Source organism: Apium graveolens, chromosome 2 (genome assembly GCF_009905375.1).
Source record: "Apium graveolens cultivar Ventura chromosome 2, ASM990537v1, whole genome shotgun sequence".
Lineage (NCBI taxonomy): Eukaryota > Viridiplantae > Streptophyta > Magnoliopsida > Apiales > Apiaceae > Apium > Apium graveolens.
This window is the reverse complement of record NC_133648.1, coordinates 314,183,465-314,200,092: the sequence shown is the minus strand read 5'-3', so window position 1 is coordinate 314,200,092 and position 16,628 is coordinate 314,183,465. Positions and strand designations below refer to the sequence as shown.

General features: G+C 33.0%; 2 protein-coding genes across 2 annotated transcripts; both read left to right on the top strand.

Annotated features, from left to right (window-relative positions):
* The first annotated feature begins 644 nt into the window (after nt 1-644).
* On the top strand, nt 645-4,695 carry LOC141708794 (very-long-chain aldehyde decarbonylase CER3-like). The gene is made up of 11 exons (XM_074512579.1): nt 645-808; nt 904-1,118; nt 1,209-1,444; nt 1,562-1,781; nt 2,272-2,399; nt 2,517-2,773; nt 2,882-2,989; nt 3,570-3,776; nt 3,866-3,976; nt 4,063-4,236; nt 4,324-4,695. Exons 1-11 carry the CDS (start codon nt 758-760, stop codon nt 4,516-4,518), a joined length of 1,902 nt encoding a protein of 633 aa, XP_074368680.1. The 5' UTR covers nt 645-757; the 3' UTR covers nt 4,519-4,695.
* Nucleotides 4,696-11,828: 7,133 nt separating this feature from the next.
* Nucleotides 11,829-13,857, top strand: LOC141708793 (transcription factor IBH1-like 1). The gene is made up of 2 exons (XM_074512578.1): nt 11,829-12,040; nt 13,072-13,857. The coding sequence occupies exon 2, from the start codon at nt 13,095-13,097 to the stop codon at nt 13,662-13,664; it is 570 nt and encodes a 189-aa protein (XP_074368679.1). The 5' UTR covers nt 11,829-12,040; nt 13,072-13,094; the 3' UTR covers nt 13,665-13,857.
* The last annotated feature ends 2,771 nt before the right edge of the window (nt 13,858-16,628 follow it).

The following is a 16,628-nucleotide window of genomic DNA, read 5'->3' as shown; positions in this document are numbered from 1 at the left end:
AACGTGATCGTGATCATGTAATTATATATTTTTCGAAGCAAAACTATGCACTCTTCAGCGTGATCATGCATTTGTTATTCTCGCATTCAACTATACATCAAAAATCCTCATATATCAGATATGCATCCAAATAAATCTTGTCAACTAAATTTTAGGAACGCTTCTAAAAAACATCAACTGATTTTTTGCACGAGAACGCTTTGAAAACTATAATATTTCTATCAATAAAATGTCTCGCAGAAAGAAATGTGAAAAGGTGACTTGAAAAAGAACAGATAGGAAACAACTTACAAGTTGTTTAGTTGTTACACGCGACTGATTTCATGCTAGTTGTTAGAGTGAACTTTAGAAACTTCAAATCTTAATAAAATATAGTTGTTTTACTTTCAATGTCAATTCATCATTAACTCATTTTCTGAATACACACTATACAAGCTGTATACAGACTACAAAGAGAAGCTGTACACTTGTGAATTGAGCAGTGTAAAATTTGGACGCATTTACAAACATTGACCACACCGTCAAAGTTAAGGTGAGCAACCGAGATAAATACAGAAAGAGACTGATATTTACGAGCTCCAACTGCATTTTAGATGCTCTATACATTGTATCCTTTCCACTATATAAACACTTCTATGCAGGAGCAGAAAGAGCAGAGCAAAGTTAACATTTACAACCACTTATCAGTAACAATAAAGGCTTTCTCAAAGTTCATCTGGTAAAGCCTTAATTGAGCATACAAGTTTCTCATACAATCATGCTTAGACTGTCTTCGGTTTCGATATCGGAACATTTAGGTTCCTTGAAGGTATAAAAACTATAATCACATACAGATATATTTTCTGTCAGTTTAACATATTATGATCATAATATTAATTTTTGTGATGTTTCTAAACAATGCAGTATCTTTTCTATTTACCATTCCTGATGAAAGCACTGTCTTCGACTTCGAATGGCGAAAGCATTAACTGGTCGCTTCACATTCTCATCATATGTGCACTAAGATCTACCGTGTATTCGTTCTGGACCTCTTACTGCAACATGTATTTTCTTACCCGAAACCGCCGCATCATTCAAGAAAGTGTAGACTTCAAGCAGATTGACAAGGAATGGCACTGGTAGGTGTCACTACAAGTTTGCTCACTGCAGAGTTCGAAAGAGTGTCTTACATTATTTTCTGTTCTAACAATAATTTAATTTAATTTCAGGGATAACTACTTAATTCTTCAATGTCTAATTGCTTCTTTGGGACTATACATGATCCCCGTGCTAAGAAATGTTATTCCAGTATGGGACACCAGAGGCCTCATTGCTATTATAATTCTTCACATGGCAGTTTCGGAACCTCTATACTACTGGGCACATAAATGTTTCCATGGAAACTATCTTTTCGACAAATTTCATTCATTTCACCATTCCTCGCTCGTCCCCCAACCGTTTACTGGTAAATCAACCATACCTCTCTCTGTTACCTCTTTAGTACTTATCGAGTGCATTATCGTATCGTTAATTTTTAAAATAAAGTAGGCCGTGTCTGTAATTTCTTAATGTGTTGTTGCAGCTGCTAGTGCAACCTCTTTGGAGCAACTGCTATTGACTGCAGTAATGGGGATCCCCATTCTCGGATCGTGCTTGATCGGATACGGATCCATTAGTACAATATACGTTTACATACTGAGCTTCGATTTCCTGAGATGTTTGGGGCACAGCAATGTTGAAGTTATTCCTCATCAAATATTCGACATTTTTCCTTTCTTCAAATATATTCTCTATACTCCAACGTAAGTAGCCTAATTAATATACCAGCTCTTTCGTCTATTTTTATTTGTCGCTTACTAAAACAAGCAAGTTGTTAACAGTCCCAAAAGAAGGCCTACTAACTAATTTGACAACAAAACACAAAGAGTCTAAAAAATGATTGATGTGAATATTAATTAGTCATGCATCCATACACATGCGCACACAGTCCGTGTTAAGAAATAGGAATTGTTTTACAGAGCTATGACAAAGAAATATGCATGTGAATGTGGGGTTAAGATTACTGGACCACATCAACAAGCATGGTGAATTCAGAATTTATTGAGTCCAAAAATGCACCGATGGAATTAAATAGTTTTAAACTTTTTTCGGAGATTTATTTGGAACACACTTGACTGTCGCACCAAACAACCTCTTGAGTGCAAATTACTTGTTTTGTACTATAATTTAGGTTAAATTCTTGAGGAATAAGAGTTAATCTGGTGCATTTCTTGGTTGGTGTGAATATTGCAGATATCACAGCATACACCATACAGAAATGGATAGCAATTATTGCCTCTTCATGCCTCTCTATGATGCCTTGGGAAATACCTTAAATAACAAGTCATGGGAGCTACATAGGACAATGAGCATAGATTCAGGTAATATACTGATTACTCCATACAAATAGCATTTTATCATAAGCAAAGGAAATTAAGAACCAGATTAAGTAAAGTTAGAAAATGAGTGATAATTTAACTTTAAACTTTGGTATGCAGGTAAAAATAAAAGTGTGCCAAATTTTGTGTTCCTGGCTCATGTTGTGGACATAACATCTTCCATACATGTGCAATTCATGTTCCGGTCTGTGGCATCGATGCCTTATACCTTCAGAATTTTCATGCTGCCATTGTGGCCAGTGGCATTTGTTGCAATGCTACTGATGTGGGCAAAATCCAAGGTTTTCTTGATCTCATTTTACAATCTCAGAGGCAAGTTACACCAGACATGGGCGGTTCCTCGGTTTGGTTTTCAGGTTAGTTATAGCAATACTTCAATTATTCTTGTTCATATCGATCATTACACTACTAAATTTAAATCAGTATTTTGTCATTGAGATGTGCTAGTGTTTTCTGTTGTGCAGTATTTCTTGCCATTTGCTAAAAGAGGGATCAATAAGCAAATTGAAGATGCCATTCTCAGAGCTGATAAACTTGGTGTTAAAGTGATTAGCCTTGCTGCTTTGAATAAGGTTTCTTCTCTTTCTATACCTTACTACAATCTGCACACCAAATTTATTTAAATTTACGTCGTCAAGGGTCTGTGTAAGAACCATAGGCAGCTTCGCTGTAACGTCAGTATTACAGTTGCGGCTTCTGGCTAGAACCAAGATGCATGCAAGTCCTTTCTGATTAATGATTCCTTGGTTCATACATGTGCAATGAATGTAATTGAAGATGTGCATATAAATGTGCCTAGTTAGTACTATGACCCATGCATTCTAAAAACTTGTAGTATGGGTGTTGGGGATGGTTTGTCCGGTACAAGTATTTATTTGCCGAATGGAGGGGAAAGTCAGTAATTGCCTGTTTTCTATTTCTATGCACTCGGTGCTTGTTCTATTAATCTTTTTTGAAAGGCAAAAGAGTCTAAATATGATTTAGATCCAAGCTTAACATTCATACATGCCATGACAGAGGGTATTAAAATGTACGAGGCTATATAATTACCTTTTCGTTTAACTATAAGAAACAATTAACGTAAGACAAGATTATAAGATGCACGATATGAATGTGAAAAGTGTCACTCAAACTTATGTTAATTATATGCAGAATGAAGCTCTAAATGGAGGTGGTATGCTATTTGTGAACAAGCATCCTAATCTGAAAGTCAGGGTGGTTCATGGGAATACCTTGACAGCTGCAGTTACTTTGAATGAGATCAACGAGGATGTTGAAGAAGTATTTTTGACTGGAGCAACTTCGAAGCTTGGTAGAGCCATTGCCCTTTACCTATGTAGACGCAAGATCCGAGTTCTGGTAAATATAAATATTCTTCTACCCTAAGTAAATTCAAATGTAGAAGATTCAACATTACACGAGGATCTAATTACTTAAAATAACTGCAGATGTACACCTCATCGGCTGATAGATTTCAAAAGATTCAGAAAGAAGCTCCTGAAGATTGTCAAAAATATTTAGTCCTAGTGACCAAGTACCAAGCAGGCAAACACTGCAAGGTATGTGACTTGTACATTAGCACGATTCAAATTTAATTACTAATTTTAATTACTTGATGAAGCTAATCGATTGTGTTACCGTACAGACATGGATTGTTGGAAAGTGGATCACTGCAAAAGAACAAAACTGGGCACCACCAGGAACACATTTTCATCAGTTTGTAGTGCCACCAATATTCTCATTTCGAAAGGACTGTACTTATGGTGATCTTGCAGCCATGAGACTACCTAAAGATGTCCAAGGCCTAGGATGTTGCGAGGTAAATAACAAAGGAGTATTTTCTCTATTAATCGTTACATAAGTAAATTAAATGTGACGCTTATGAAGTTGGTTTTAATATGAACAGTATACAATGGAGAGAGGAGTAGTCCATGCTTGCCATGCAGGTGGTGCAGTTCACCACTTAGAGGGCTGGACTCACCATGAAGTTGGAGCTCTCGACGTCGACAGAATCGACATTGTTTGGGAAGCTGCATTGAAGCATGGCTTCCGGCCAGTCTCAGACAAAAACAATATTTCCCCAAAACAAATTGAAACCTGAAGATAAAAATACAATTGATACTTGAATATACAAGCACATACCATGATAAACTTTTCTTCTTTTCGTTTTTAGTCTGTATTTGCAATAGTTTCAAATTATAATTTATATTATCTGTAATATGGTATGGTTACCTCGCATTGATCAATATACACGATAAAGTTGCACAACGTTGGAATCTATATATCTCCAGGATTGGTCAATGTGCGCTCGGACACCTGGTTATAAAAAAACATGGGAACATAGGGTGTTGATTACATCATATATAATTTACTTCAAACAAAACAAGTGATTTTGTTCTTAGTTAACAATCATTTTCCGTACATTAAGCAACTCTGTTTGTTGAACGCAGAAAAAGAACAGTTGAACTTATAATATTCTAATTTGACATATCAACTTAACGTTTTGGAAAAAAAATGGTTTAATGTTTAAAAACTAAAAAGAATATAATGGAGTAAACGGATAAACCCCGAACATGTGGTCTATCGTAGTCCCCTCAGCATTGGGTACCAGGTTAGGACCTAATCGATAAATCAGAAACAATATAGTTTGTTGCAATCGAGAATGTTGAAACAACCAGAATTTGCAAAACTAAGTTTTTGACAGCACTAAAACAAAAATAACGGAGCTTCTACCGGTATTAATAGCATCTTCAAGCCTATTAGCTATATTCATTAGGTAAAATAGTACAAAATAGCTATAATGTAAAATTTGTAAAATTGTACTTTAGTGGTATTAGTTAAAATAATTAGCTATTTTGAAAAGATTTTTATTGTTATTTTCAAATTTCAACAATTATATTAATGATTGTTTTTAACATATATAGTTGTGAAGATATTATTAATAATAAATTAATTACTTCTTTAGTAAATACAAGTGAAACTAAAATATTAAATTAATTAAAAATTATTTAAGGATATTATTCTTATAATATAAATATCAGAATAATTAGTTAAAATTATTATGTTTATTTATTATAAAATATTTAACTAATTTTATCATTATATTAGTTATTTAATGATTTTAAAACTATAAAATATAAATTAAAATTATTATATAAGTATTTAATGAAATTTGGTTAACAACGAAAAAAATTACAATTTTTTATAAAAAAAATTCACACTTCACATTACATAAAATTAGAATAATATATATGTGTGATGAACAAGTATATATATCTAAATGCCCTAGGTTAAAGCGGGAGAATTCTTCATTTCAGAGGGAAATAAAGTTGTGATAGAGTTTTTTGAGAGGGAAATGACGTGGGGTGAATTTAGATGATGGTATTTCAATAAACAAATCAGGCGTACTTGTTTATCGGCATCTAAAAATATACCTAATTAGTCTTTCCGTTGGAGTTGTGTTTTTTTACATATCATCTATATTTTTGAAATTATAGTTGTCACATAGATTTTATTGCTAATAGGTGCATCTCCTTGGAGATGCTCTAACTTAGGTTGCTTGTGGGTTCACCAACCCGACTATATCGAATCAACCCGGTCCTCTTTTCAGCCGATCAAATGGATAAATAAAAATCCGATACTTGATTGGGTTTAAGAATATTTCAAAGCGACTTAAGCGGTCGTTTGATTCGGTTCATTCTGTTACATATATGAGTTTCGTTTATTTCAAACTCATTCCTGATATTTAATTGACTGATTTTAAAATCTGATACACATTCATTATACTCATTTAGAATCAGATTTGATACTTAGGAGAGGTGGGTTTGAGATAGGGGTATGAGGTATCAAATTAAATTTAATTATTTCATTTTTATTTATAAAGTTAAATACAATTTTAAAAACATACATCTGAAATATCATGTTATTTAATCTTAAATAAGTTGTACTTATTTTATTTAATATAAATTAATAATATTTTATTTTATTTGTTTTAAAAAATTAAAACTTAACGTTGAAATTTTCAAATTTTGATTTTTTAATCACTCATTTTTTTGTTTATAAGTTGTATAACAACTTAAATTCGACATATGCAATATATAAGAGTTTTATTCAATCACCGAATCAAACACATGATATCAAGAATGATTCCTCGACCACATACCAACCTAACCGGATTTTTTATTCCAAATCCATAACATCTTCTGAACCAAACGGCCAAGTGGGTTGGGTATGGATTTTACAATTTTTCAGCCAACCCCACACAATTTTATCTATATTTTGTTCAATATTTTGAATATATATTCAAACATTATTAATAACTATATATTATACATAATTTCATTAATAAATCTATACTTATATTTTATATTTATGTATGTGAACTGCGACACAATCTACATTACTAAACTTATAGGCCATATTTGTTTCGTGGGATTTTAATCCTGGGATAATAATCCGGGGATAACTAATCCAATCAAAATTAGTCATATGGATTAAATAATCATATCCTAAGTTTGTTTGGAAGGATTAAGTGTAGGATTGGAATATAATCCTTTAAAATTTTATCATATGTTTGTTTTGTGGAATAATACTTGGGATTGTAATATAATTCTTTAAATTTTCCAATCCTATGTTTATTTCATATGGGATAACAATGAGGGGGATTATAATCTTTTAAAAAACTTGTAGGAGGGGATAAAACAGTACCTCCTCCCACCAAACATTAGATGAGATTATAATCATATCCTCTTCTCCAACAAAACAAATTTGGGATAGACTAATTTAAAGGATTATAATTCTTGGATAACTCTTCATTAATTTTTTACAAAATAAACATGAGATTGGAAAATTGAAAGGATTATAATTATGTCCCCTGCTTAATACCATTAAACAAACATGGCCAAAATGTTAATCAAAGTAAAATATTATCACTAACTAAAATATTTTAATTGGACTGGATTAAAAAAAACGCCTAAAATCCGTCCAATCCGACCCATGAACACCGGTATTACTAATTTATAAATAACGAAGTTGGGAAGAGTTGCGGAGTTGGATGATTAAAAATGGGTATGATGGGGACATGGCCTGGGTGTTAAGGTAAGTGAAACCATGAGAGTTGTAGGGGACCCCGTCTTCCATGTGTTCCCATGTTCCTCTGTCCACCTTCCTCAATCACCCCGCTAACTCCCGTCTTCTCCGCGTTGCTGTCAAATTTCAACTGAAATTGTATTTCGAATCTGTTTTACTATTCTTCTCGCATATGAATATATTATGCACAAGTTATTGGCGCTATTTTCTTTTATTTTGGAACTCTCGAAAAAAATAATTTTATAATCATGTGATCGGTCTAACTTAAGTGTATTTTGTTTCAACTAATTTTAGAGAGAACCACCACTAGCAAAGATAATACCTAACCATCATATCGGGATGATAAAATTTTAAAGTCTCCGTCTCAACTAGTTGATATATTCGTATGAGTTTTTGTTAAAAAAAATTATAATGATCTAAATACTTATAAGGCAGAAGATAAAAAATATTTATCCACCACAATTTAATTAAAAATATAAGATTAAATATAATTTGTGAAATTGGAATGCATTACTTCATATCTTTTATAATTACTTGTTATTTCACATTTATATTTTAGTAATTTAACGTGATCCTAAAAATATAGTGCTTAAAATTTTGTTGAATAGTTCTAAAAGTTTTAAATTGGATATAAAAATTTGGTCCCAAATGATGTGTCATTTGTGACTTGACAATTTGAAATATTTTTATTGATAAATTTTATGTGAATGCAGGAGATCAGCTATTATAAAATTGACTAGCTTTACGATCCATACGATGCACGAGTATTTATTAATAATTTTATATTATTTAAAATTATAAAAAAATAGATCATTATCTTATTAGTATATTTATGAATAATAATATAAATATTTGTTATTGGTGGGATTCAAATCTGAATCTTGGATAATGTATAAATAACAATATACATATTTGATGTTGACGGGATTCGAAACTGGAAGCTTTAGTAGTGTATAAATAATATAAATATTTGTTATTGGTAGGTTTCGAACTTGGGAGTTTCAGTATGTCGTTTTTGATTGGTTTGGTTATCCCCATTTATGACCGTCAAATCTTTTTAATTAAGAGATGAGAACCATTAGATTCAAACCAATAACACGTGATATTTGATATTCATTTTTGTTATCAATTAAAGACTTTTAGGATTATTCTTATAAATTATTTTTATCAATTGAAACAAACATAAATTAGGCTTGTTTTGGACAAAATAATAAAAACCTACCGTTCTAGGTGTCAGTTGAATCCAAAAACGGGACCAAAATCTGGTCTTGAACAGCATGGGCATGGCCTAAGTTCAAAGGAATGATAGATAACAGGATAAGGCGAAAATCACGGGAGTTGACTCCCACGCAATCATAAGTAGTGTGAGCCCATTCATTCCATTTATTCGTCCACGTGTATTCGGCCTTTCTAAACTTCCCACCCTACCCCTCATATGAATTGAAATATGTATACGACAAACCTGTCCCAAAAGACGTATTTTTATGATTTTAAAAATATGATATAAGATACGTAATTCATCCAATTTTTGAAATTTGTTTAATTCATATGTACTTTTTTTAATTAATATATCGTTATTAAATTACAAATTACTACAATAATAAGGATATTAAATTCAATTCAATTTAAAATATAAAATCTATCCGATTTTTTTCTTCCGATTTAGGATAAATCGGCAGTTCAACCTAGGGGTGAGCAGAAAACCGCACAAACCGCAAAAACCGCCCGTACCGCACCAATCCGCACCAATCCGCACCAAAAAACGCGGTTTTTAATTTTCTTGGTACGGTTGCGGTTTGAATTTTTAATAAACTGCGCGGTGCGGTGCTGATTATGATTTTAAATTTCTGAAATGCGGTTCAAACCGCACCGCACCGCACCACACTTTGTATTATTGAAGAATATTGCCGACTTTGTTATATTATTCAGAAATTTAATTAATTTAAGTTTTGTATTTATTTAAAATTTTCGAACTTGTAATGTATAAACATCAGTGAACCGCACCACACCGCACCGCATTTTTGTGGTGTGGTTTATGCGGTTTTTGAGGATATACGGTGCGGTTGCGGTTTGGAAATTTGATCAAACCGCATGTGAGGTTTAGTTTACAGTTTGAGAAAAAAACCGCACCGCCTGCACCGCGCTCACCCTAGTTCAACCAAGCACTTCTGATGCCCGAATTTAATTACGTTGAATTCTGAAGGAGTTATACAAGTACGTAAATGAAAGTATTTTAATAATAAAAATATAAATATATGATCAAGGTACGCGTTTACAAAAATAGCCGTTTTGTAGTTGTAACTTAAAATTCACCCCCACCCAGTGCATGAATAGCAATCAAATAGTATAGGTTTTCACGGTCCTACATGATTGTTGATCGATCAAAACAACTGCAGTACGTACAGTTTTATCAAAGCTGATGCTTACAACTGACAACTCTTTAAGTTGTGTTGAAACATTTTAGCTCGCGAACCAAGACTAAACGTGACCGTATTCATTCCACTCTTCCGGCGACTTTAGTCCTACTTCTTGACGCAAGAGTAAGGACAAATTTTATTTCTATTCACTTCAGCTGATTGATGACTCTTCACATTTTTGAAAAGTATATATACTCCGGGACCCGGGTAAGATTTACGAAAATTTAAGCCATCGAACTTAACTCAATATCCGGTAGACTTTCTAAATGCAGTATATTGATAAAGTTCATAAACGGAGGACAAAAAATGTTGATAAAAATTGCATGGAAGTGTAAATCTAAAACAATAAGCATAAGGCCTGACTTAAAAAACAATAAGCATAATATAAGGAAATGTTTCGAGCAGTGTTCTAAATATCGGTAGTCGGTTCAACTCAATTAAAATATGAAATAATGAGTATTCAAAATACTAGAAAAATATACTTGATTAAAATCTCAGATAAAACAAGATACTAATTTTTTATTTTAATATATATTTAACTTAAAGTATTTTATAAATAATGTATACAATATTAATTATGTTTCCGAATACCTCGAAAGACTACTCGATATAAAACTCGAAAATTTTAAACAACAACTAACTTTTAATTTAACATGTATTTAACTTATAATATTTTATAAAAGATATGTAACACATTTATTTATTTATTTCATTTTGTCTAGTTTTTTACAATCATTTTAATACTAAAAATACTTAAAAGTTGTATTTTTTTGTTAAAAATTAGTATCTACTTACGAGTACTTTTTGGGTTATTACTCATTTTTCTTAATTTTTTTCTTATGAAATCGAGTTTTTCTGAATAATTCGAGTGTTACCCGACTTTAAATCGAGTGAAGTAAAAAATCGAGTTATGGATATCAGAATCGGATCGGATACCCAAATGAGAGTGTAGTTTTCTACGTAAGTTTAAATATCCAACTATCAGTATTGAAAAGGTTAAAATTGACAGAATGGTTGTTTTTATATTTTTTTCTTAAAATTATATAAATTAAATAATAACTCAAAAATATTTTTATTCGATAAAAACTCAAAAAAATGAAGAATTATATCACAAATTTATAAGTCATAAGATTCATAACACATGAATCCATTACTTGCATGATATACATGATGTTACATGAATGAAAGACGTGAGTGGTAAACAAGCACAAGCTTGAAATAAAAGGACGATTGACGAACCCATGTGGAGAGCCATGTGAATGTGAAGTAACCCCCTTTTAACTTGGTTTCCTTATAAAGCCTAAAGTTGTGCCCTAACCCCCCCTTCTTTTTTACAGTTCTAATTTCTCCGGACCCACCCACCTGCATCTCTCCGGCCTTCAGACCACCACCACCCTTAAGCTAATCACCATGTTTTCCGGATCCACCTGCCAATCAAATCTCTCCCCCTTCTTCCTATTCATTACCCCTTGAACCCTAGGCATGTACACAAAAACTTGTCCGCCCATTAATTCCTAATTTTGATAATTAAACTCACGCATACGTCAAAATCGAACCATTGACCTCTCTAGTCGCTTAAACCACTTTCCCCCGACGAACTATTAAACTCTCTAGCTTCTCCAACCATTGTTCTCTCGTGGACAAACCAAGACCTCAAGCACTGGACAAAGTATTGGGGTCTAAATTATTAAATAAAAACCCTCCAAAAATTACGTGAGACTAATTAAATTAAATACGGGAATTCGAGCTGTAATTACAAAATGAGACAAAATGTAGAGGCGAAACATATGCGAGGATCGAGCGGCCTTTAGTTGGTGGGCCCAGTTTCTCCATGTGCTTGCATGTGCGGTGTCCTTCTGTAATTGGTAGGCCCACCCATGAGGCCTGTGATTTTTGTAAATAAAAAGAAGTAGAAGCTTTCTTCACATTCCCTGGCAGGCACCTTCTTCTTTCTGAGCTCAATTCTTTCTTCACACTTCTATACTACACTTAATTTGTTCTTTTTTGGATCTCTCAATACATCAAATCTCTCTGCAACCCAGATCTTTGTCTTTCTTACTCACTGCTCTAGCTCACAAGTTAATCATAAATCTCGATCTGCTTCAAAAGCTTATTAAGGTACGTAAATTTGTTTATCATTATTAAAAGTGTTAAAGCTTGATTAATTGTACTCCAATCTATGATATGAAGTGATTAGATCTCATTGTAGGTAGGTACTTACAAGTTACATCATGTTTTTCTGGTTAAATCTTAATATTACAGTATGTAAGTCATTTGATAGGAATCTTTGAGATTTATGCAGGAGAATTATGAAAAATATGTCATTAGGTTAAATGAAATAAGCGGATCTGCAAGAATGGCCATGTTGGCAATGGAAAATTTTGAAAATAAAAAACATTTTGAAAAAAATGAGTTCGAATATCAAATTGTCACACATATATTTCTGACCAACTCATTTCTGATCAAATATTATTATTCGTGATCAAATTTGATGATCAGAAATATGTATTTTTCATATATAGTGTAAGTAGATGAGATAAAATGATGAAAATTCTTGAATAAAAAAGAGAAAAGTATAGATAGAAGCAGGGACGAGCCTGAAATCCGAGTTTGGGGAGGCGAATTTTTTTTTTTCCGAGTAACTAATATATATTTTTAATTTATTATATATTAAATAAATTAATAAATATTATTTTTAACAATTTTAATATACAAATATACTTGAATTCATGCATCTAAATTCATAACTATCCTAAACATCACTAATATTAATACTAAATTTATAAAATTTATATATTTTTGAGGGGGCGAAAATTGAAAATATTTTTTTTTACTACTAAATATATAAATATGTAAATTTTTTCCATAAATTTTAATACTAATTTCACTATTATAGGTGCGGCCACCTCTGCCTCCGTCCTTGTATAGAAGTTTTGTGTTGTTAGGAGAAAACAAAGAATTAGGTTATATATATTCATAAGACTAATAATTGTTATATTGTCAAAGATGAGACGCATGCACTTGAAAACTAACATAAAAAAATGCACCTTGCGAGTCTCTCAGATCAGCCATCATCACGTTCCATTTTTCTTTGTACATGGCATAAATATATAGAAAAACACCCTAATATCCAATTTTTTTGTTAATAGGTTGTCATTTTCAGTCGCATAGTATGAGAAGTCCAAACCAAGTGAAGCTCGAGTTTCTGAAAAAATGGGCGAGAGGGCTCCAAATATATCGAAACCGAAAGAAGAACATGGACTTGCTTGAAAGAAAGAATGCAATCAAGCTCTCTGCAGACGTCGCAATGGCTTCCACAAAACTCAACTCATCGCAATGGAGCCGTGCCCTAATTTCCGAAGCATCATCGTCCGACAATACAATTACCAATATAGTCGTGCAACAAATCATAGGCAATCACAAGGCCGATCATGTCAAAAACTACTCCAAAAACTTACAAGATAGTTCTGCGACAATGTGCATTGTCAACAGCAAGAACACTATTCGAAGTAAGAAAATATTGCGAAGATCTCGAAAAAGTGCGCATCCTCGGAGAGCTATGGCTGCAACAATTGCGAAGAGAATTGTGAAGAGAAGAACGCAAATGCTGAAAAGTTTGGTGCCCGGAGGGAAATCAATGGATGATCTTTCGATTATAAAAGAAGCCCTTGATTATGTACTTTCGCTACAGGTTCAAGTAAACGTAATGCGACGCCTTGTGGAGATAAGCGAGGGAGCTTAATTAACTAGAATCATTAATGTTAATTAAGTTTCTTAATAAGTTTTGTTACTAGCTAGGTAATCTCTCACTAATACAACTGTAGCTGGGAATGAGATCTAGTGTAGTAGCTACGTACAAATGAGTTTCACGTGTATACAGTATATGTACAGAAACCATATATAAATCATATGTGATCCTGTTTTATAAATTGTTAGCTTTTACTGTTACATTTAATTAAGTTAATTTTAATTCTCTTTCTTGAATTTACTAATTCAGCTGCTGATGATAGTTCACAGGCAAAACATGTTCCGGATGCATGGTTTGTGTTTGTTTTCTTAAGACTTGCGCATATACATGTTAGTACATAATGTAATATGCGAAACAGAGTTGTTTGATTATTGATATGGAATACACTTGATTGAATTGAAATTACACAAGGGAAATGACTAATACATATAAGCTGTCCTAGCAGTGTTACTATAAATCAGGAAATCAAATTCCTAACTTATCTCTCACTTATTTGTTTCATAATCATACGTATTAACTCCAACAACCAAATCTGCAGTACAATATTTATACTGCTTTATTTAACAATATGAAAATCAACTAAATAAATATGTTTAGATTAATAATAATCCCAATATACTCCCCCTTAATCTAAACATCCTCAAGTTGCTTGACTCCCAGTAAACTTCTCATTTTCTCGAACTTGGACACTGCCAATGCTTTAGTTGAAATATCAGTCCGCTGTTCATTCGTAGGAACATGCTTTATGGCTATCAGACCTTGCTCAACACAATCTCGGATAAAGTGGTACCTCATGTCAATAAGTTTGCTCCTACCATGAAATACTGGATTGCAAGCTAGGTCCACAACAGACCTGTTATCAATGTACAATGTGACTAACACTGGCTTGACACCCATTATATGACTTAGAACTCTTTGCAGCCAAATAGCTTGACAAGCAGCAGCTGTAGCTGCCATAAACTCTGCCTCGCACGATGAAAGTGCCACACACCGTTGTTTTTGTGAAACCCATGTAATCAGATTCTCGTCGAGATAAAAGGCCATTCCTCATGTGCTCTTTCGATCGTCCAAACTACCTGCCAAGTCACTGTCAGAGAAACCAGATGAATATAATTCCCTTTCCCCTTTGTATAAAAAAGACTGAATTGCAAAGTTCCCTTCAAGTAACGACAAATCCTCTTTACATCACTCATATGAATCTCTGTTGGCCTCTCCATATATCTACTGACAATCCCAACGGCATAGGCAATATCAGGTCTTGTGTGTACTAGATATCGTAAACCACCAACAATGCTTTTGAAGTGTGTGGAGTTCACAGGTTTTCCCGTTTCATCAGCATGAAGTTGCAGCTTTGTTTCCATGGGGTATTTAACAGGGTTGCACTCCGCCATTCCAGCTTTTTCGAGAACTTTCTTTGCATAAGTCGACTGTCTTAACTCGATAGAACCTCTGCCTTGACTTACTTCTAAACCCAGATAGTATGACAATTTTCCAAGGTCGGACATGTCAAATTCACGACTCATTTCCCCCTTGAATTTGGCAATGTGCGACAAGCTTGTTCCTGTGACCAATAAGTCATCGACATACACTCCAACAATTAACGAATTATCACCTTCTTTTTTCATGTAAACAGCATGTTCAAATGGGCATTTGACAAAGCCAAGTTTCAGCAGATATTGGTTCAAACGGGAGTACCAGGCACGCGGAGCTTGACGAAGGCCGTATAAAGCTTTAAATAGTTTATAGACCTTGTGCTCGGATCCTTTCCGAATGTAACCTTTAGGCTGGGACACATATACTTCTTCCTGAATAATTCCATTCAAAAATACGGACTTCACGTCGAGGTGATGAACCTCCCAATCTGAAGGGTTTTAGCACATATACGCAGCGAAAATGTAAATTTAATCTTAAAAAAAAAACGAAACCCTCCGCAGGATCCATGCGAAAAATAATATTTAATTCGTAGTTCAGTATGTTTACCTTAAGAAGTTTTACGTTAATGAAAAGATGGAGGTCTTTAATGGCGATCCAAAAACAATGAACGGAGATCCTTAGCAGCTGCTCCTCAAGTGTGAAGCACTCCACCGGTATCCACCAAGAAAACGATGTAATGAAGGAGGAGGAGATGGAGAGAATTAGGGTTTTGTAAATCTTTTTGGTTGAGGCAAAAATAGGGTCTATAATAGTATATTTATAGGCAAAATTTTCAGCTGAAAATTTTGCCATAAAATATTATTATTATTAACCCTTTAATATTCTCATTAATAATTAAAACACCTTTTAATTATTAATCCTTTTTCTAAACACTTTAGAAATAATTCTCTCTCTTGATTTAATTTCCAAAAATTAAATTCTTAATTAATAATATTAAGAACCTTTTCTTAATTAATTTATAATCAATTAAATCTCATTTAATCAATTATTAAATTTGCCAATTAATTATTTATTTCATAAATAAATAATTATCAGCCATTATTAATTAATTCCTCCACCATTAAATCATTCTCTTTTATGGTGTGACCCTGTAGGTTCAATATTAAGCCGGTGGTAGAAATAAATAATAATAAAACTATTTTATCATTATTTATATAAATTCTCTAATCATTAAATATGATTAATTAATCATATTTATTCTACATCGTGAGGGATACTTCTCAGCATATCGCGACTATCCGGATAATACGAATTCACTGCTTCGAATACCAAGAACCTATTCAGTGAGTAGTTACGGTACAATTAATTTCTTCTACCCTGCAATGTCACGATTAAATACAAGGCATGGAACTTGTGTCAAGGCTATCTTATTTAATCACTTGCTTTCTCATTCACTATGTTTAGTTCTATTTAATATAAATTAGAAACTCCTTTCTAATTTCATTCACTCTGGCCAGAGATTCCTGAACTAACATAAGTGGATCAGCATTGAACATTCTCTTCTTACACTGGAAGGGGTAGATC

What these genes read in the sequence shown, in the direction of transcription:
- LOC141708793 (XM_074512578.1), top strand. Translation starts at nt 13,095, where the DNA reads ATGAGAAGTCCAAACCAAGTGAAGCTCGAGTTTCTGAAAAAATGGGCG.
- LOC141708794 (XM_074512579.1), top strand. Translation starts at nt 758, where the DNA reads ATGCTTAGACTGTCTTCGGTTTCGATATCGGAACATTTAGGTTCCTTG. An exon ending in AAGCAGGCAAACACTGCAAG is followed by an intron (nt 3,977 to 4,062) that starts GTATGTGACTTG and finishes GTTACCGTACAG; the next exon opens with ACATGGATTGTTGGAAAGTG. An exon ending in AAGGCCTAGGATGTTGCGAG is followed by an intron (nt 4,237 to 4,323) that starts GTAAATAACAAA and finishes TAATATGAACAG; the next exon opens with TATACAATGGAGAGAGGAGT.